We start from the raw sequence: 21,877 nt of genomic DNA, 5'->3' as shown, positions 1-21,877 counted from the left end.
GGTGGGGTTGGAGTGGGGCTCTTCTAGAGGAATTTGTGCTGGGGTCGGGGTGGGATGGGGAGAGAGGCCAGGCAGCCTCTCCAGCCAAAGGACTTTGGCTCTCAAAATTTTTTGTTTTCTATCTTCAGCTTGAGTCTTAATACAGAGGGCAGCATTAGAGGGAAGCTTTGCTCTGGCATCGCCCGGTGTTGGGGTGCAGGGGGCGCTGTGACAGGCTCTGGGGCAGCCTTTCCGAGTCAATACAGGGATGTGGATAAAGGGCAGCAAGGTCCCTGTCGCCTTTGTCGGTAAGTCTCTAACCCCCGAGGGAGGCCACTCCTCTGATGTCTCCTGGTGGGGGCTCCCCTGGGCCACCTCTAGCAAGGTGGTTAACCTCTCAGAACTGGGGCTGTGCGGACTGGAAAAGAACGGCTGTGCAGCGTCTAGTGAAGGCTATGGTTTTTCCAGTGGTCACGTATGGATGTGCGAGCTGGACTATAAAGAAAGCTGAGCGCCGAAGAATTGATGCTTTTGAACTGTGGTGTTGGAGAAGACTCTTGAGAGTCCCTTGAACTGCAAGGAGATCCAACCAGTCTATCCTAAAGGAGATCAGTCCTGAATATTCATTGGCAGGACGGATGCTGAAGCTGAAACTCCAATACTTTGGCCACCTGATGCAAAGAGCTGACTCAGCATCAGGGAAAGACTGAAGGCGGGAGGAGAAGGGGACGACAGAGGATGAGATGGTCGGATGGCATCGCCGACTCAAAGGACATGAGTTTGAGCAGACTCCGGGAGTTGGTGATGGACAGGGAAGCCTGGCGTGCTGCAGTCCCTGGGGTCGCAAAGAGTCGGACACGACTGAGCGATTGAACTGAACCGGGCAGCCCCTGGCACTGAGTCAGCAGACGCGTGGACAAAGTCAGCGCGGGTCCCCCACGAGGGCGCACCAGCCTTCAGCACGATCGCTGGGAACGTCAGCACGAGCGCTGGGAACGTCAGCACGTGCGGCTTCCTCCGGTGCGCGGGGCGCAGGCGTCAGGGAGCCGCGCGCTGTGACGCCCCCGGCGTTGCCCAGCAACCGCGGACGCCGCGGCGACTTGCGCGCGAGCAAGCGGGCGGTTGGGGTGGCTCCGGGGGCCCGGGTCCTGCGGCGGCGCCTACAGCGCGGATCCGCCACTGCCCCCCGCCCCCCGCCCCCGCCCGGGCCGGACCTCAGGGAGACGGGCGAGCCCGGCGCGGGAGGAGGCGGCGGCTCCGGCTCGGCTCCTTCGGCTCCCCCGCCGCCCAGCTTCCTCCTCGTCTCCGGGCGCCCCCCGAGGAGCCCGGTCCCCGCCGCCGCGCGGGCGCTGGCCCCGCCCCCTGGCCCGGGCTGCTGGGGGGTCCCGTGCGGGCCGCCCCTGGGGGACCCCCGCCGCCGCGGCGGCGCCATGGCCTCGGAGTCGGTGAAGGTGGTGGTGCGCTGCCGCCCCATGAACCAGCGGGAGCGGGAGCTCAACTGCCATCCGGTAGTGACAGTGGACTCCGCTCGCGGCCAGTGCTTCATCCAGAACCCGGGCGCCGCGGACCAGCCCCCCAAGCAGTTCACCTTCGACGGCGCCTACTACATGGACCACTTCACCGAGCAGATCTACAACGAGATCGCCTACCCGCTGGTGGAGGTGAGGGCCCCCGCTTCCCCAGGAGACCCTCTGGGCAGGACCTGGGGCCCCTCGGAAGGCTCCTGAGGGCCGGCGCTGCCCCCCCAGGCCGGGCGGGAAGGCTCTTCTGGAGGGGCCGCAGGTGGACAGCGGCAGGCTGAAGACTTCCGTCCCCTCAGGAGACAGCTGGAAGCCACCCGCAATGTCTGTCTGGGTCCCCCACTGCTCCTGGTGCCAAGGCTGGTTCTCACCCCATCCTTCCGCCGTTCCCCACAGGAACTCCAGCCCCCGCGACCACTTGCCTCCCACCCTCACCCAGGCAGCCTCAGGACTCCTCTGAAAACTCCGATCACTTCCCCAGCCTCCCAAGAGCCCCGGGTCCTCCTCAGCCTCCCCCTTCTCCTCTCGCCTCTGCTCTGCCCTGGCCCCCGCTTTCTGCCCTCAGCACCCGGAGTCTTCTCCGTCATCACCCCCGCTCCAGCTTCCTGAGAGGCCCGTCAGGCTACAAGCTTATATATATATGTGTGTGTGTGGAGGGAGGAATCTCAATTGTGCAGAGAGAAGGCTTTGACCAGGCCTTGGACTCGGAGGAGCGAAACCCTCGACGTTTGGTCTGACTTACCTTCCTCCCTGGCGCTGGAAGAATGGGGAGGCAACAGCAGTTCTCACCCCTTCACGGGGCTTTTGCTTGTCTTCACCCTCTCATGCTAAGGAGCTTCTTGGAGCTGCAGGGCAGGGAGGCTGCCATATCACAGAGGGGAGGCTGAGGCCCGGAGGGAGGAAACTGCTGAGCTCCCACAGAGAGTTTCTGAGGAGACGGGGCTACACCTGGTGTTTTCTGGCCAAGGGTTCTTTCCTCGCTATTGCCATCTTCCCAGTTGGACGGCAAATTCGCTAGTGAAGTGAGATGTCAGGATGTGAGGTGTTGTTCCAGGCAAAAAGAAAAGTTGAAGAATTGCTGCCTGTACCCCACTGCCCATGAGGATACCTGGGGCTCTGGGGAGTCTGGCAGCGGAGAAACTAGTTTGACTTCTCTAACCCAGTGTTTCCGAAAGGCGTTTTCCCTGGAGCCTTTCTGCTTTGGCCAGCAGGCCAGCTAACATTCTCCAGCGCACCTCCTTGGGCTATGGTCAGAACCCCTTGTGGGGGTTGAAGTGTTCCGGACCCCAGAGCCCCCCAGCAGTGAGGGTGTGACTGGAGGTGATGCCCAGGGGAAGAGGGCAAATCTCCCCAGACATTGGTCCTGGGCCCCAGGGGTGGCCAGGCTCCCCTGCCATCCTGGACTCTGAGGATCTAAGGGACCAGAATGGGTGGCCTGCTCCCGCCCCCACCCCGGGGTCCTTGAATGTCCACCTGGTGGCAGGCGCTCACTCTTCCTGGAGTAGCCCGCTCCCCCCTTTGCTTCTTAACTCCTGGAAGACCCTTCTGCACAGTGAATCAGAGCCAGACTCCCTGACACTTTCAGCTCTCTGCCCTGCCTCTGTCCCGGGGCACCCAGAACACCTCTGCTTCCTGGTCCAGGGTCGGTCCCTGAGAGATGGGAAGATTCTGAGATTGAGTTCTCCTTGGCCTTGGCTTCTCCAGGGTCTCAGCCTTGCTCATACATCCCCCTCCTCACCCTGGAAATAATTCCCCTGAGCACACCTCCCTCGTCGGGGTCCCCAAGAAGCCCAGGCCCAGAGGGGGAACACCTCAGATCTCCCCTCCAGCCCCCACTCCTGTTGCGAGTGCACTGCTACAGGGATGTCTGCCTCTGGGCATCCCACGGAGCCTCAGGCTCAGCAGGACATATGTTCATTTTCATTAATTCACTCAGCTAACAAAGAGCATCTCCATACCAGGCCCCATCCAAGGCATGGAGCAATAATAACAGCACCTTCCCTCAGCGAGCTCACAATTGGGTGGAGGAGCAGCTAACCTAGTAGCTGCAAGCCAGGGTGATGAGTGGGAAGAGAAGCCATGGGGACTTTGGCAGAACAAAGAAGCCTAGCAAACCTGGGCTTGGAGGGGATGGGCAGGCAGGGAGGACTTCCTGGAAGCAGTGAGGTCTAAACTGAGGCCAGAAGGATGAGAGGGTCAGCCAGGCAAGAAGGTGGAGGAGAGGGCCTTTCAGGTGGAGACCAAACCATTTGATCTTCGCCAGACTCCGTGGACATACATAAAACTGGGATTATCATTCCTGATGAGGAAACTGAAGCCTTGAGCATCCTAGAATGAGTTAGGGGTGATTTTGACTGCAGAGCTAGGTCCCCAGGCTCCATCCTATGAATCGTACACAAAGCACAGTGAGGAGCAGCTGCAAAGGGCAAGCTGTGTGTGTCTTAGGCAAGGCAGCTGTGTGTCTGTCCTGCTGGGCTCTGACCACCTCCAGGGGGCCTCTTGCCCAGGTCCTTCCCTGCAGATCCTACTGCACGAAGCCCCCAGCGCTTCAGACTGACCCTTCCTGCCCTCCCCTCCTTCCCCTCCCCTTGCCTTGCCTTCTCTCCCACTTAAATCCAGACCTGATTTCTCTGTCACTGGGTGACCTCTTCCACCTCAGACCCATCTTTCAGCCAACTCAGCACAACCTACCCTGAACTCATCCCCTCCACGCCCAGCCTTCTGCTTGGCCTCTGGTCCCTTTCCCACCCAGTCGCTATTCCCTGTCTCCATCCTCCTGCTTCACACCCATGGCCTCAGAGTCACCTCTGATGAGCCTCTGCCCAACCCACCCAGGGGCCTGGTGCTATGGACAGGCCAAGGACAGGCCTGGTTTCCAGAGACATCGACGCGGTAGAATTTGGCTCCTCGATGGAACACAGTGCTGTTTGTTCGGGAGAGGATAGGGAGCATGAGGCAATTTAGCACAGATGCTAAGTAGAAAAAATCTGACCTCTAATAGCAGCCTCACGGGAATTATTGCAGAGGATGACACCAAGTTATAAAGACGGTCAACTAACAGTTTGATTTCATGAAAATCATCCAGTAAACAGTAATATGGGGAACTTGGCAAAGCCTGGGAGGACAGAGTGGCGACACTCAGGACCCGCTCCACGCGTGTGTGTCCCTGGCAGGTCTGGAGTATCACTTAATGGGTGAAGCATTTTTGAAACTTTATGTTTTGCCTTAAGAATGCAGGTAAAGTTGTCTTCCACTTCACTCCACAGTAGCGTGGTTCTGCAGAACTTCCTGCAGTGGTGGAAATGTTCTGGATCTGAGCTGTCCAATTAGGGACCGCCAGCCATACATGGCAAGTGAGCACTTGACGTGAGGTTAGTGCTTTTGAGGAAATGAATCTTAGTTTTATTTAATCGTAAGTTAAATTTAAGTAACCGCATGTGGCCAGTGGCTACCTCCGGGGATGGCACAGCTCTCGAGCCAGCCTTTCCAATATAAATGTAACATGAGCCACAGACAAAATTTAAAGTTTTCTAGTAGCCACGTTTTAAAAGGGCTTCCATGGTAGCTCAGCTGGTAAAGAATCTTCCTGCATTGCAGGAGACCCCGGTTTAATTCCTGGGTCGGGAAGATCCTCTGGGGAAGGGATAGGCTATCCACTCCAATATTCTTGAGCTTCCCTGGTGGCTCAGATGGTAAAGAATCTGCTCACAATATGAGAGACCTGGGTTCGATCTCTGGGTGGGGAAGATCCCCCAGGGGAGAGCAGGGCAACCCACTCCGGTTCTCTTGCCTGGATAATCCACATGGACAGAGGAGCCTGGCAGGCTACAGTCCATGGATGGGGTCACAAAGAGTCGGACATGACTGAGTGACTAAGCACAGCACATTTTAAAAAGTGAAAGGAAACAAGGAAAATTAATTTTAATGATACATTTTATTTGGCCCAGTAGAATCCCAAATATCATTTCAAGAAAGCCTGACAATAGATATTGTCATGGCATAATAGCTATCAGAGATATCTTACATTCTTTCTTCACTGTAAGCCTTCGAAATCAGGTGTGTGTTTCACACTTACAGTGGGTCTCAATTTAGGTGCTGAAGTGTCAACAGTTCAAATGAAATGAAACACAAGTAAATTTGTGTTTAATGGGAAACCATTTTACACTGCTTTGGTTTTTAAATGGAAAATTTTACATTTTTAAAATTTTAAACAATATTTTAAAGTTTTAGCCTTCCTCAGTGGCATGAAGCACCCTTCTGGTGTGCCTGGTGGCTGCCCTACCGCACCGCGCATGTGAAATATTTACTTTGGTATTGAACCCCTCCTCCAGGCCTGGGTGGCATTGGTAGTCCAGGCACTGCTGCATGTTGTCCCTGGGCTCCGGGTGCCCCCGCCTCTGGCCATCTGGTTGGGTGACTGGTCTGCCATCGCTTCTGCTCCCCCCACCACCCCACCCAGGGCCGTCTGATGAGCTGTGGATCGTGACTTCCGGTCTTCCTTCCCCCGCAGCCCCTGGGGACCCCGAGCCCTGCAGTGGTCTGCAGGACGGGTCTTTGCAGATGCCAGCTGGGCCCTCGGGGCCTGGGCACAGCTCTCTGGGCCCACATTCTGGCACAGGAGTCCCCCTCCCCATGCTAAGTTCTAGAATTTGTGGTCTCATGAGCTGGGTGAGGGAGGACAGGGAGTGCGGTGTCTTCCTTGTTTGGGGCTTGGTCCCCAACCGGAACACGGTCCCCCCGCAGAGAAGAGAGACGTAACCTATGCAGTAAACAATGGCCTTGGTGAACGAGGGTCGCCCTGGGGGAATGCCACCACCCTGGTTTGCCGCCTCCTCCTTCCCAGCTTCGTCTCCATCCCCCTCGCCCCAGGTCTGCCTGCTCTCAGCCTCCCGCCTGGCCCCTCACGGCTTTGCTCCAGCCGTCACCTCAGCCCTGAAAGCCTTCCTCCTCCTCTCACCTGTCGAAATCCAAGCCATCCTTTCTGTTCCCCTGTTCTCCGCCCTCGCCCACCTGCCCGGAAAGTTTGCCTGGCTCTTCCCGCACTTTCCGTCTCTCCCTCTCCTCCCCCAGCCTGAACTCCATCATTGCACGCCCCTGCACCTCATAGAAGGACCATCCCCACACGTTCCAGCAGACACTTGGGTAGCACCTTCCTCCGTGTGCAGGGGGCACCTACCTCCGTGTGCAGGGGGCACCTACCTCCATGTGCCAGCACTTCGAGTGCCAGGGCAGGAAATCATTCCCAAGCACAGCTCTCAGTGGGCTTCCCTGGTGGCTCAGCGCTAAAGAATCCGCCTGCCAGTGCAGGAGACCTGGGTTCGATCCCTGGGTCAAGAAGATCCCCTGGAGAAATAAATGGCAACCCACTCCAGTACTCTCGCCTGGAGAATCATGTACAGAAGAGCCTGGCGGGCTGCAGTCCACGGTGTCAGAAAGAGTCGGACACGACCGAGCGACGAAGCAGCAGCAGCCCCACCTCTCGGTGCTGTTCTGACCCTTTGGCACCGGTGAGGACACCGAGGCCCCGCGCCCCTGGATGAGAACAGGCCAAGGGCACAGGCAGCAGAGGATGGCACCAGGCTCTTAGCCAGACACAAGGACGGTCTCCTACCCCACCAGGGGAGCCGCCTCCATCTCTGCACGGCCCACCCCACCCGGCGCCACCATGGTGGGAGAACTGGGCAGGGGGTGGGCGGTGCGCCCGTCCCTGCGTCAGGAGGTAGCCCTGAGCGCGGCCGTGCTGGGCCAGCTGAGCGCCCGGCGGTGTTCCCCCTCGCAGGGCGTCACTGAGGGCTACAACGGCACCATCTTTGCCTACGGCCAGACGGGCAGCGGGAAGTCCTTCACCATGCAGGGCCTGCCAGACCCGGCCTGCCAGAGAGGCATCATCCCCCGGGCCTTCGAGCACATTTTCGAGAGTGTCCAGGTAATGGGCCTGGTGGATGGCAGGGGCGGGGCTGGGCGCCCCAGGCATTACCATGAACAATCCTGGAGCACTTCTGACCTGGGATGTGGGATGTGGTCAGAGCCGGCCTAGCCGCGGCCCAGATGGGCAGAGGCAGGCTCTAGTTTCTGAAGCAGTGATGCGAGAACTTAAAGCTGAGAAAGTTCTACCAGTTCTACGTTTTTCTCCAGCCATTTTTGGAATTTTAACATTTCATGTGACATTTCATGTGGATATGATGACCCAGAGCGCTGGCCCGAGACATGGCTGTAAATGATCAGAGCTTCCCCTTTGCACGGTCCAGGTGCTGCAGACCAAGCACTGTGCAGAACACTTTGCATAATTATCTCGCTATGACCCTAGCCCAGGAGGTAGCTGTTACCCTCATTTTTGATATAGGGAAACCAAGACCGGGAGCCCTTATGGGCTGGGCCCAGACCAGTGATCCCGGTGTCCAGATGGCAGGTGAGCCATGCCCTGCTGCCCACTCGTGAAGGCTCAGAGATTCCTGCATCTGAGAAATGACAAAGCAGGGACTAGTCAGCTGCAGAGCCCGCTGTATTGCACCTGGGACTCATTCTGATGACCGGCAAGCAACTGGAAGAGCTGCCAGGGATTGGCCCAGGGCGGGTGCTGGATCCGGGCCTTAAACCCACAGTCTCCTCTCTCTACCTTCACAGTGGGGGGCCCTCTCCTGGCTCCTTTCCCACGAGGCCTGTAGAGTGCAGAGGGAGCGTGAGTCCTTAGCAGCATGAAATGATGCCACTCTGAGACGCTTGAGGGCCCAGCCAGCCAGAGAGGAGGGGACCGCTTGCCAGGCAGGCAGGGCCAGGTGAGGTCAGGGACACCTCCCCCCTTGACGTCCCGCCTCCTGCCGCCGTGTCTTGCCATGATGTCTCCGCGTGACGACCAGGCAGCGGGTGTTCAGGTGTCTCTGTTCTTCCCGGCCGCTCCCTGCAGTGTGCAGAGAACACCAAGTTCCTGGTCCGGGCCTCCTACCTGGAGATCTACAATGAAGATGTCCGGGACCTGCTGGGCACAGACGCCAAGCAGAAGCTGGAGGTGTGTTGGGTGCAGCCCTGGCTGGGGTGGGCGAGGGGGTCCTGGAGGAGATATAGGGAAGGGTGCCCAGGGCCCGCTAGTCTGCCCAGCCCTGCCAAGATGGGCAAAGCAGGCCTGACCCCTTGGGGAGCCCAGCGAGACCAAGTCACCTGCCAGGACTGGACAGCCGGGTGGTTAGCAAGGCTGGGCCAGGTCTGGGACCTCTGGGCAAGGCTAGGCCATGTCTCCTATCTGAGACTCTAAATGCCAGACGGGCCCGGTCCAGTTCCAGGAGGAGCCTGAGGAGGGGAGACCAACCCAGATCTGTGGCCAGCATGCCAGTGACTGCTCCCAGACTCTGGGTCTTCTTATCTGAGCACTGGACCTTCCCACCGAGAGGCCCACAGCCAGCGGTGGAGGTTGACCTACCTTCCCCAGTCCAGAGTCAGCATGCCTGCGCTGGGGAGTGTCAGTCCTTAATGAGCATCAGTCTTGGGAGGTTGCTATGGAGATCCCCATCCTGTAGATGGGGAAAGGAGGCTGGGAAAGAGACGGGGACTTGCCTGAGGCCAGTGGGTTAGGAAGCTCCAGAGTCAGGGTTGGACATTTTGTGTGGCTCAAACTGCCTGAATCTCCCTGGGGCACAGGCCTTGACAGCCGGTGTGGGGTGGGGGCAGAAGCAGATAAGGGGCTGCTGATAAGGTCCAGAAGCAGTTAAGGTCCAGTCCTCTGGACCCTCCCCAGCCTCCAGACTGAACCGGACATGGCGACCTGGTTCCCGCCCCACCCCCATCCACGTGGGACAGGGCTGTTTCCCTGCTCAGCTCCAGAGCCCCCCACTTGCCTCTAGACACCCCACCACCACCCCCTCCCCGCACTTGTCCTGGCTTCATTTGGAGGGGCCGTGAGTTCCTCTGACCTGCAACCATTAAATGCCCCACCCGAACACATCTGACCCCCAAGGAGCAGCTGTTTTGGAAAAAAAACAATTTTGGGGGTACACTTTTTTGTTTGTACTGATCACATGGTGGAAAAAATAAAATTAGAGCCAGAAAGACCCTTGCTGCTGCTGCTGCTAAGTCGCTTCAGTCGTGTCCGACTCTGTGCGACCCCATAGACGGCAGCCCACCAGGCTCCCCGTCCCTGGGATTCTCCAGGCAAGAACACTGGCGTGGGTTGCCATTTCCTTCTCCAGTGCATGAAAGTGAAAAGTGAAAGTGAAGTCACTCAGAGAGCTTCTAAATCCACAATCCTTTCGTGGTGGAGATGAGGAAACTGAGTCCCAGGGAGGGGAAGGGACTTGGCCAAGGTCACACAGCAAGTTGCTAGTAATGGTATTGGTACCAGAGCGTGCGGGATCTGAGTGGTCAGGTGCTTTTTCTTCCCAGACTTTTTGGGGTGGGCAGTATAGGAAACCTGGGGGCCATGAGAAGCCAGCAACGGGGTTCCATTCGAGGGAGGGATGTCCATGAGTCGATGCATCCATTCAGCAGATGGCTGACCTGAGAAATGCCAGCGCGCAGACCACGGCAGGTCCACCTCCTGTGTGCCAGCTCCCCCAGTCCCTGTCCAGACCAGGACCTGCCCCAGCCCCCTCCTCCTCAGCTCCTCGAAGACACAGCGCTTTGCCCTTTCTGTACAGGAGCCTCCAGCCACCCGCTGCGGTCTTTCCACTGTCTTCTCTCTCCTGGAGCTTGAGCAGCCGAGTCATCACTCAGCCCCCAGACAGGGAAATGGGGACAGCAGCAGGAGGTCCGCTCCCCTTTCTCCCCACCCTGGACGCTAGGATGGGCTAGGCTAACCAGGACCTGGCGGGGGTGGTGCCCGGGCTGGCAGCTACATGCACTAGGCTAACCAGGACCTGGCGGGGGGGGTACCCGGGCTGGCAGCTACAGGCACTTGGTCCAGCTGGCCTCCAGGTCTCCAGCCTGGTAAGCCGGGCTGCCTGGAGGTGGAGGGTCGCCTATAACTGATGTGCTCGGAGACACCTGCCTTGGGTGCACCGGACTCTCCCGGGAGGTGCAGCCGGGTTCTTGTGTCAGCCTGACCATAGCCTCAGGAGGAGCTGCTGTTTCTATCCTTGATTACAGGAGAGGAGCCTAAGACTCCTCGTTGCCTAGGTGCGAACCGGCCCCAGGGCACAGTCAGTAAAGGACAGAGGTGGAATTTGCCCCCAGGTGGCCAGGCTCTGCGGCACAGCGCAGGGCCCGATAATTCTGGTCATTAGAGGAGGTTGGATCGGCTGGGGTCAGCAAGGGATCTGGGGAAGCAGATTATACCCCCTCCCCACAACCACCACGAACCGCCCTCAGAGAACCCTGCTTAGCACTGGGTAGCGAAGGAGGTGTCTGAGGGTCTGCAGGCATCCGGCCAGTGTGGCTGGACCCCCCTCCTCCACAGGGACGCATCCTGACTCTGGACCGACCTGCGTGGTCCTGCTCCTGTGCACAGCGGGAGCTCCTGCTCACCCGCCACATCCCAGCTGGTTGCCATGGCGACCGAGCCCGGCCTGGCATTTGGGAGGAGCAGTTACCAAGGAACGCAGGCCACAGCTGGCGGCTGACACTCTGGAGGAGGGTGGGGGAGGGAACAGCAGGCGCCAGGGGGAGGGCTCAAGAGATGAGGTAGGGCCTAAAAATAGGGGTGGGGGAGACCCTTATGTCAGGGTTATCTCTCTGTGGAGAGCGATGGCCTCACCTCCATATCTGGGTTCACTGAACCCCCTCCAAGCTCCCTCAGAGCTTTCTTTAGATCCACTCTCTTTTTAACCCTCCCAATAGCCCTGTTTATCATCCTCACTTTACAGATGGACTTCCCTGGTGGCTCAGACAGTAAAGCATCTGCCTATAATGAGGGAGACCTGGGTTCAATCCCGGTCGGGAAGATCCCCTGGAGAAGGAAATGGCAACCCACTCCAGTACTCTTGTCTGGAATATCCCATGGATGGAGGAGCCTAGTGGGCTACAGTCCAAAGAGTCAGACACGACTGAGTAACTTCATTTTCACTCTAAAGATGAGACCGAGGCCAAAAGAGGCAAAGTGACTTCCCTAAAAAGTAGCAAGTCAGGACCAAGTGTCTAGCCCGGGCCTGTCTGAGTACAGATGAGAAGCTGCGTTCTTCCTGAGGCTGGGAGCAGCCATCCCCTCCCCCGTGCCCACCATGTGCCCTGCCGGCGTCTAGGCTGCAGTGCGGGCACACCTCCCAGGCCTCCCTCCAGCCCTGCTCGGTGGGCTGCGACTCCCGCTTCTGGCCTTTGAGCTCCATCCTCACAGCCACCTCCAAGGTCAAGGTCTGCCCTGTGTCATCCTCCAGGGTACTGCAGTGAAAGTGAAGGTCGTTCAGTCGTGTCTGGCTCTTTGTGACCCCGTGGACTATACAGTCCGTGAAATTCTCCAGGCCAGGATCCTGGAGTCAGTAGCCTTTCCCTTCTCCAGTGGATCTTCCTGACCCAGGGATTGAACCCAGGTCTCCCGCACTGCGGGCAGATTCTTCACCCCCTGAGCCACCAGGGAAGCCGCTGCAGACTCTGTCCTAATCCCAGCCTCGTCCACTGCCGCCTCCAGCAAGTCAGTCACTTAGCCTTTCTGTGCCTCGGCGGCTTAACTGTTCCCTGAGACCCGATCCTTTAGTCTGGGTCTGGCTCCTTCTCCAGACTGGGGCTGCCAGGGCAAGCCGGTGCTGGCCACCCTCACTCACCGCCCCACCTGCCCCCTAACTCTGCAGCAGGGGTCCAACCCCACCTGGGACGCTGTAGCTGCCCTGGGGCACAGCACACGAGCCTGCCCTGGCCCAGAGCAGCAGACAGATGACTTCTGTCCCAGTTCATTCTTGCTCCTGCCAGAGTGGTTTGTATTTCCTCTCACGCTGGAAAAATATTGAGTTTCACAGCTCTGTGTCAGCAACACAACAGCTTGGCTGCCTGGAGAGCGAGCGGGCAGCAGTCAGATAAATTAATTTGCTCACTGCTGTCCTGCTGAGGGCTGGAGGGAGCCACGGGCCAAGCTGAGCTGTGGGCCAGCGGGGACTCTGGGCAGCAGACAGCCCTTCACACGCCATGGTCCACGGGTTTGGGAACATTCCTGTTGCCCTGGAGCCGCGGCAGAGAGACGCGGGCAGAAGCCATGTTGGCAAGGCAGGCAAGAAGCACTCAGAGCCCTTGGGTGAACGACCACTGGGTCAGCCCCCTGGGGGCTGAATCCCCAGACGGGAAACCGCCTCCACAGCCAGGGCACCAACAGCCGCAGTGAGGCCCACGGCGGCCGTTTGTGGAGCACTGGCCAGGCGCCAGGCACTGCCTGCCGTGCATCGTACGGGCCTTAGTTTACAGTCCCCGCTGCCTCCCTAGGAAATGTCCATTTCACAGATGTGGAAACTGAGGCTCAGGGAGGTGATGTAGCTGGTGCGAGGTCGCACAGAGGAAGTGGCGGGGGTGATCTTGAGGCTGTTCTACCTGGTCTGTGACAGGAATTCGAGGTGCCAACCTGCCCCGCAGGAGGGCAGACGTGGTGGGCACTGACTGGGCCCTTCCCTGGGTTCCCTGGGGAGCCCTGACCCGAGCCTCCTGCCCGCAGCTGAAGGAGCACCCGGAGAAGGGGGTGTACGTGAAGGGGCTGTCCATGCACACGGTGCACAGCGTGGGCCAGTGCGAGCGCATCATGGAGGCGGGCTGGAAGAACCGCTCGGTGGGCTACACCCTGATGAACAAGGACTCCTCTCGCTCCCACTCCATCTTCACCATCAGCATCGAGATCTACGCCGTGGGTGCGTGAGGCCGGGCGGGGTTGGAGGGGGTGGGCCTCCCGAGCCGGGCACCCACTCCTAAGCACCCCAGACCCTTCACCTCTCGGAGCCACCAGGGCCCCAGCTGGGAGGAGATGCTGGGATCGCCCGGAGGAATCGCACGAGGCCCATCCCTGTGCCGGGACCTAAAGGAGAGACAGCGTTACCACCACCAGTAATAGCACCGGCAGTTGCAGTGTGCACTTGCCGCCTGCCTGGCAATGCGTGTGCGTTGGCCCATGTGCTCCTTACACCCCAGGGGGTGGACACATAGCATCCCCATCTTACAGATGAGGAAGCTGAGGTCACACAACTAGAAAGCCTCTGAGCTGGGCCCCTGTCCCAGGGGTCTGTCCCCCAGAGCATGTGCCACCCAGAACTCGTGTTGTGGTTTTTTTTTTCCACCCAGAACTTTAGAGTATTTGTTTATTTTGGCTGCATCGGGTCTTAGCTGCTGCACGCATGCTCTTTGTTGTGGGACCAGCTATCTAGTCGTGGCTCCCAGGCTTGGTTGCCTCACGGCACGTGGGATCTTTTTATAACAGTTCCCCAACTGGGATCAAACCTGCGTCCCCTGCCCTGGAAGGCAGACTCCTAACCACTGGGCCACCAGGGAAGTCCCCGCCGCCCAGGACCTCTGGGTTCTCCTCTTTCTGTGATGTTCTCTACTCCTGAGCCACCTCACTCTTCCTTCTTTTTTTCTTCTTCCTGGAAGTGTTACAGAGAAGGGGAAGAGGAAAGATAGGAAGGAGCACTCGTTTATTTGAGGTCACCTGTGGATGCTGTGCTGAGCCCTTTTCACACTTCATTCTGTTGAAGTCTCACAGCAGAGACCTAGACGCAGGCAGGCATTACAACTCCCACTGACAGGTCAGGAAGAGGAGGCTCTGAGAGATTAGGGACCTGCTGGGTTCAGGGTCCCGCTTAAGTGCTGCAAGTCACTGCTTAACTGCTAAGAGGTGGAGCTGGGACTTGAACCCAGGTTGCTTTGACATCTGGGTTTTCCCCATTCACACTGCAGCTGCCTCCGAGTGTGTGGTTCATTCATCCCAGACAGAACTTCGGAGAGCAGTGGAGCAGGGAGCAGCCTCAGCTCACGTAGGAACGTAGTTCTGGAGAGATCCCGGCCCAAGGTCAAGCCCTGGGTCGCTGGAAGTCCACGCAGCATGATGCCCAGCTGTGGGCTGACCTGGCCCCAGGCCAACACCCCTGGACCAGAGTTGCCCCCCGGGGGCAGACATGGGGTCTGGAGTGACGGTCTCATCTTCATGTGATGATGCTGTGGGTGGGGAGCTGGGACTCAGCCAGGTGAGGACAGATGAGGAGGGGAGGGGAGCGCGGCCCTGTCGGGGCTTCTCGGTCTCTGCAGATGAGTTTGCAGGACAAGGCAGGCTGCCTGCAAGCAGGTTTTTTAAAGAATTTTTAAGATGTTTATTGTTTTCATGATAAAAGAGGTTCAAATAAAGATATTTAGGAGTTAAGAGAAAAGTAGGGAAAATTACAAACACAGCCCACTGTTAACATCTAAGCATGTATTCTTTTGGTCCTTTTTTTCCCCTATGAAAATTTTAAACACAAGTGAATCTTAAGTTTCTTCCCCATGCCGTCCTTACGAATGTCCCCACATCATTCCTGCCACGTCTTCCTGACCACGGGCGGTGGGTGGACGGTCCTCCTCTCCCCACCCCTCTGCAAGGTCTTAACGCCCATTCCCAGTTTCTGTGTGTTGTAAACGTGCAGCAATGAACATTTTTGTGCACAAAGCCTTTTCTGCTTTTAGAGTCACCTCAGATTCCCTGGAGCAGGCCTCCTGGGAGGAGGGTGCAAATCTGTCTAAGGCACCTGGTACATTCTGCAAAGAGCTGTCCAGAAGGGTGTTTCCAAGTCCTTTCTGCCTGCTGCTAAAAAAAAAAAAATAGCCCAAAGAATCAAGCCCTTTACATGCCCAAGACTCCACTAGGCATCAGCCAGACCTTTTCTTCACTTCGAGTAGCTGTGTTCCTGGGCAAAGCTGGGACAGTTCTGGTTTCAACGAGCAGGAAACCAGGAAGGAAGTTCCCTCCTCTGCCCTCATCTCACTCCAAGAGCACTTGCTGTGTGGCAGGCGCGACCCTTGAGGGTGGTCTTGGGTTCCCCTGTTACCGAGAGAAAGGCTGAGACGCAGTTAGCTCCCTGAGGCCTGCAGCTCCCAAGGGATGGAACCCAGACTGGATCCCTCTGGTCTTCACAAGCGATGCTCTGGGCCCCTGCTCCCGAGGTACCTGGCACCTGGGTCTGCCTGCCAGCGCAGCCGTGGTCCCTGCGGACCTGGGCGTGTTCTCGGGGCATGAAGGCCCGCTGTGTGCCGCGCCTGGAGTGGGCTCTGTGACAGCGCTGTCCGTTTACCCGTTCCATCAGCCAGCCCAGATGGGGATTTGTCGTCAGCCTCATTTTGTCGGTGTGAGAATCAAAGATCAGGGCAGCATATGGCTCTGCCAAGGTCACACAGCAAGTAGGAGGCAGGGCTTGGATGGGAACTGGGTCCCAGGGTCTCCGAAGCCGATGCTTTTCTGCGTTGAAGGGCGGCAGCTTCCTGGAGACCCAGACCCTTACCCCACGCCCCACCTCCCACCCTCCACCGCCTTTGCCTCACAGGAAACATGAAGGAGCTGTCACAGTGGCAGCAAGAAACCCCGGGCACACAGGGAAAGCGTGCACCTCCAGCCCCTGCTCCCTGGAGGGTCGGCCCTGGGTTCTGGCCTTAAATCTGCTGCTTAGCAAGCCATGACCTTGGGCGAGTCACACGCTCTTTCTGAGCTTCACTTTTCCCGCCTGTAACATGGGCGCAATCCTAGTGGCCCTCTTAGTGGGGCTCCTCTGAGACCCTTGGTGGGTGGGGAGCACCCAGAGCCTCCTTCCTGCAGGGGGTCGCCGCATCCCAGGCCCCTCACCCCCCTGTCTGGTCTGTCTGCAGACGAGCGGGGCAAGGACCACCTCCGCGCGGGCAAGCTGAACCTGGTGGACTTGGCGGGCAGCGAGCGGCAGTCCAAGACGGGCGCCACGGGGGAGCGGCTCAAGGAGGCCACCAAGATCAACCTGTCTCTGTCGGCGCTGGGCAATGTCATCTCGGCCCTGGTGGACGGGCGCTGCAGGCACATCCCCTACCGGGACTCAAAGCTGACCCGGCTGCTCCAGGACTCACTGGGCGGCAACACCAAGACGCTGATGGTGGCCTGCCTGTCGCCCGCCGACGACAACTACGACGAGACGCTCAGCACGCTGCGCTACGCCAACCGCGCCAAGAACATCCGGAACAAGCCGCGCATCAACGAGGACCCAAAGGACGCCCTGCTGCGCGAGTACCAGGAGGAGATCAAGAAACTCAAGGCCATCCTGGCTCAGCAGATGGGCCCCGGCAGCCTGTCAGGTGGGCGGTGCGGCGGCGGGGGCGCCGGCAGGGTGGCTGGAGCCAGGAGCGCTCTGCCCTGTGTCTGCCCGCCTCCGGTTCCCCATCTGAGGGTCGTGGAAGCCATGCCCCACCTCCTCCCAGCTGCATGTGAGCGTGGATTTTGAACAGCCAGGGAGAACCCTGCCTGGGGACGGCTCCCCGGGGGTGGAGGTATGTGCCCACCAATGCCCCAGGGAGAGGCCGGTCCTTCCGGGCCTGTCCCAGCAGCTGGAGGCTCCATCCCCGTTCCCTGCCTCCAGGCCGCGCATCGGTCCTCCCACCTGTCTGCCTGCTGGCTCAGTGGCAGCTGCAGAGTCGTGATGTTGTGCTGCTGAGCAGCGGGGTGACTGACTGACATCCCCGCCCCCCTGTCCCCCGCATCCTGCCTCCACTCCCAGAGGCAGTTTGGCTGTCACCCGGCAGGTGTCAATCCAGACCTGGAGCCTGGGCCTGCAGAGCCCTTGCTTGTGGCTGAGGGGCTCCAGGGTCATCTCTGTCTAAGAATTCCTGGGAGGAAGGGAGCACCAAAGAACCTGAATCCATGGATCCATTTATCCGCCTCCTCCCTTCCTCTCTGTCCATCATTCTCGGCCTGCACTGATCTTCTCATCCCCGCCTCCATCTACCCATCCACTCAGCCAGCCAGCCCGCCAGCCCACCCCCGCCCACTCCATCATTTACCCACCACCCTTCTCTCTGCCCACCCCACCCCTTCTCTCCGCCCACCTTATCTACCCTCCTCTCTGCCTGCTCATTCACTCCATCCTGCCATCCGTCCTTGAATCTCTCTTTCCTCTCACCTCCCCCCACCCACTCACACCCCGACTGTGTGTGGCCCTGGGCCTGGCCTGGGGATCCAGACAGAGATGACTCAGATCCAGGTTCTGCCTCATGGTTAACCTAGTCTCCCGGGGGAGGGAAGGGACACTCCCACAGAGGAGTGTGTACCCCTTGGGCAGAGAGCTGGACAGGGCACTGCAGGGCAGAAGGGAGCGTGTGGGGCGGGGGGTGGGCCCTCAGGGAAGGCTTCGCAGAGGAGGAGGGGTGCTTGAGTCTAGCAGGTTGAGAATCTCCTTTTAGGATGAGGGTCAGTCTGTGCAGGGAGGCACAAAAGTCTCAGGGGACTTTGGGGACCCACAAGGATTAATAGATCTTCTGGCTACCTGGGAAGCTGCGTGGTGGGAGGTGCCCTGGGAAGCTGGGTGGTGGGAGGTGCCTGGGCAGCTGGGTGGTGGGAGGTGCCCAGGTGTAGGGACTGGCAGGGGCTGGCAGGGACGAAGTGAAGATGGCCTTGACCACCACGGTGAAGGCTTCCTCTTGGGCAGCCTGCCTTCTCCTCCTCCCCTCCAGCCCCAGGATCGGGGAGGGGACGCTCGATGGAGGAGGGGTGAGAGGCACCGGGAGGGAGTTGGGGCGCTCTGCTGGGCCCCCCCAACCCTGACGCAGCAGCTGCCATGCTTGCAGGCCTCCTGTGGTTACCACGGCAGACTTGGGCGGCTGTGTCCTGTCTCCCTGGATTCGGAGCGTGGAGCCCAAACAAGCTGGGATGATGGTGCCTGGCAGGCAGAGAGCCGAGAGCCAGGCAGTAACTGCTGCCTCACATTCTGGCTCCTTGGGGAAGTGACTTAGACCCCTCCGAGCCTCAGTGTCCTCATCTGTGAAATGGGTCACCCGCCTTGCAATGGCTGTGGGGCAGTTGGGAGGACTGCACGAGATGGTTCATGTGTGGGCTTCGCCCGGAACTTGTCCCGTAAGGCTCCACAGACTGTACCCGATGTTTTGACGTTATAGAGTTGGGCCTCGAGACCAGCCAGAGGTGTCTGACTCGGAGCTCCAGGGGTCCCCATCGCCCGGCATGCCCCGTGAGCCGGCGCCCTCTCAGCCCTGGCCCTCCCTCTGGTCACCAGCATATTTCTCCCTCCCCTTTTTAGCAACATGGGAAACACTGGTCTGTTTTCACCGGCCCTCCATGCTCACTTGCCCCTAGTTCAGGCAGGCCCTGTGCTCCCAGCCCACTGAAACTGCCTCCTGGTTTTTAAAAAAAATCATTTATTTCTTTATTTTTGGCTGCACGGGGTCTTTGTCGCTGCATGGGCTTTTCTCCAGTTGTCCATTCTGTAGTGTGGTGTGCAGGCTTCTCGCTGCAGTGGCTTCTCTTGTGTAGCACAGGCTCCGGGGCACACGGGCTTCAGTAGTTGCGGTATTAGGGCTCAGCAGTTGTGGCTCACAGGCTCAGTTGCTCTGCGGCATGTGGGATCTTCCCAGACCGAAAATCGAACCCATGCCTCCTGGTGATAAAATCCAGCAATCGGTTCTCCGGAGGCCCCACCTGCCCTCTTCACATCCGTTGACTCAGACGAAACCCTCCCTCGTCCTTGAAGCCCTTGCTTCCTGGACACCCGCACCCCAGTCCCCCTGCCCCTCCAGCCGCTCCTCCTCAGCTCCCTTGGACGAGTCTCCCCATCTTCCTGACGTCAGGTTGTCCAGGGGCCGGTCCTCCAGCCTCTTCTCTGTCTACACGGGCTCCTCTGGTCTCACGGCTTTACCCACCACCTCCCCGCTCACGAGTCTCACACGTGGACCTCTATCCTGGCTGTGTGATGTGTGCCCAGGTCTTAATTTACACGGCTGACTGAGTGGTGACACAGAGAGATCAATGTCATTGCAACAAAGTGTTAACATTACTCGGCTACCCCGGCGATGAGCGACAGGCCACGCAGGGCCACGGGGTGGGGAGGAAGCACCAGGGGAGGTCAGTCTGCAGAGGAGCCAGGGGCAGCCTGAGCCAGAGCCGTGATAGAGGTTTTGGTGGAAAGACACAGCAGGCAAGAGAAAGGGCCCAGGACTGACTAGTTTGAGGAAGCCTGGCGGGATCAGGGCATAATGCTGTCCTTGCTCGCCTGCTGCTGGCCCTAGTTGATTTCAGGCAGAGGAAATACTGGCTTCTGGTGGGAGAGTTAGAAGCAGCCCTGGACTTGACGTTAATTGGTTTGCATATGAAAGGTGGGCTCCTCCAAAAGCTGTTGACCCTGGGAGGACTGTCCCCTCCAGGCCATCAAGCCCCCCAGGGTGTTAAAACATCATTAAAATGAACCTGATCGATACACCGTGTCCTCTGAATTCCAGTCTTGAACATCCTGCCATCTACCTAATCATCACTCCAAACCTAATGTATGGGACACTGAGCCCTGAATCTTCCCCAGTCCTGCAGCTGTCCCCACCCGGCTGGTGGCACCTCTCTCCTTCCAGATGTTCAAGCCAGAAACCTTGGTGTCATCATCCTTGGCTTCTCACTTTTGCCTCTTGCTTTTGTTGTATCTACCTTTAGAACAGTATCTAAACCTTTAGCTGATGGCATCACCGACTCTATGGACATGACTTTGAGCAAGCTCCGGTGATGGACAGGGAGGCCTGGCATGCTGCAGTCCATGGGGTCGCAAAGAGTCGGACATACCTGAGTGACTGAACTGAACTGAACCTTTGGAGCAGGTCCAGACTCTGTCCACTGCAACCCCGTGGCCTGAGCCACTAGCATCTCTCTCCTGAATTACTGCAGAGCCCCCACCCCAGCAGGCCTCCTGGCTTGTGCTTTTGGTACCCCCAGTACAATTCTCCACACGGCAGCCAGGGAGCTCCTGTTCAGACGCGAGTCCTGCCCTGCCCAAGCCCTCCAGTGGCCCGGTGGAACCCGGACTTGAAGCCAGAGTCCTCGCCAGGGCCGGCAGGTTCCCCTCTGCCATGCCCTTGGCTCACAGTCTCCCTCGCTCGCTCTGCTCCAGCCTCAGTGGCCTCCCGGCTGTTCCTGCAACAGTCCCGGCCTCCTGCCTGCCACAGGGCCTTTGCACTCACTGCTCCTTCTGTCTGTCCCTGGGATCTCTGCCTGACCCTCTGCCTCATTTCCTTCAGATCACTGCTTTCCGCACACCTTGTCTAAGAGGTCTTTCCTGTCCACAGGATTTAAACTACAGCCCTTCCGCCTGGTCTTCACTTCTCCTCACCCGCCCTGCTTGCTTTCTCTTAGGAAGTATCGCTTTGCCTCTTGCTGGCCTTTCCTCCCCAGATGGAAGTGATGTGTGTGGAGTCCTGTCTGTTGTGTTCAGTGCCAAACCCCCGGGTGCCCAAGAAAGGCTTGTTGGATGAGCACGTTGGCATTTTACATAGAGATGTGCTCAAAATAAGCTCAGTATTGAGGTCTTGTTTGAATGAACACATTGTTGTCATTTTATGGGTTTCTGCTTAATTTCTAGGGGCTTCCCAGGTGGATCAGTGGGAAAAAAATCTGCCTGCCAATGCAGGAGACTTGGGTTTGATCCTCGATCCAGGAAGAGCCCCTGGAAAAGGAAATGGCAACCCACTCCAGTATTCTTACCTGAGAAATCCCGTGGACAGAGGAGCCTGGCGGGCTACGATCCCTGGGCTCGCAAAGAGCCGGCCATGACTCTGAGCACACACACACGGGCACGCTTAGTTCCGGCAGACCACGCACACCGTGGTCAGAGCCCCTTGTTTCTGCTTTTCTCCCAGCTCTGCTGAACAATCAGGTGCCCCCAAGCCCTGTCCAGATTGAGGAAAAGCCGTTGTCTCCACCTGTGATGCAGCACGCCATGGAGGCGGAGAAGCAGCTGATCCGGGAGGTGAGGCGGGGCGGGCAGGTGGGCCCTGCAGGAGGTGGGGCTCCAGGACTAGACCGCCTCCCCGCCGCCCTCCCCTGGGGGCTGGTCTTCCAGCCTCGCTTTTGGAGTTCAGGAAGCTGAGGCTTTTAGAGGTGCTGTGGCTTGCCCAAGGTCACACAGCGAGGTGAATCTGAGCCAGGATTTGAAGCGGGGTTCTCACCTCCAGAGTGCAGTCTGTCCCCCGTGAGTGCTGGTGTGGGGAGAAGGGAGGCGTCTGCTGGGCCGTCCGCTGTCTGTACGTCCTGCTCGAAGGGCTGGCGGTGGAGCGACGGTGGGGAGGGGCCGTCCCTGGTAGTGGGGCTGGCGGGTGCCTCACCGAGAAGGTCAGAGTGGGAGCGCTGGGGGCCAAGAGCAGGGCATCCCGGGTGGGCCGCAGGGAGCCCTCAGTGGCACGTTTGGGCTCCGAGAAAAAGCTGTCACCTTGGGGCCCCTGGGTCCTCCCGCCTGTGTGAGGTCCTCCTGCCCACAGCCGATTGACAGACGCGGAGCTGACCCAGAGGCGCCAACAGGGCC

General features: G+C 58.8%; 1 protein-coding gene across 2 annotated transcripts in view; it reads left to right on the top strand.

Moving 5' to 3' along the window:
• The first annotated feature begins 145 nt into the window (after positions 1–145).
• The window catches only part of KIF17 (kinesin family member 17), a 52,470-nt gene continuing 30,738 nt past the window's right edge, over positions 146–21,877 (top strand). For both annotated transcript variants that reach the window (XM_070382349.1, XM_070382339.1), the window contains exons 1-7: positions 146–287; positions 448–1,640; positions 7,279–7,425; positions 8,404–8,505; positions 13,057–13,246; positions 16,218–16,670; positions 21,216–21,325. In XM_070382349.1, the coding sequence (XP_070238450.1) occupies positions 1,410–1,640; positions 7,279–7,425; positions 8,404–8,505; positions 13,057–13,246; positions 16,218–16,670; positions 21,216–21,325 (1,233 nt within the window). In that variant the 5' untranslated portion in view covers positions 146–287; positions 448–1,409. The remainder of the gene's footprint in view (positions 288–447; positions 1,641–7,278; positions 7,426–8,403; positions 8,506–13,056; positions 13,247–16,217; positions 16,671–21,215; positions 21,326–21,877) is intronic.

Source organism: Bos mutus, chromosome 2 (assembly GCF_027580195.1).
Source record: "Bos mutus isolate GX-2022 chromosome 2, NWIPB_WYAK_1.1, whole genome shotgun sequence".
Lineage (NCBI taxonomy): Eukaryota > Metazoa > Chordata > Mammalia > Artiodactyla > Bovidae > Bos > Bos mutus.
This window is presented reverse-complemented; position numbering and strand designations above follow the sequence as displayed.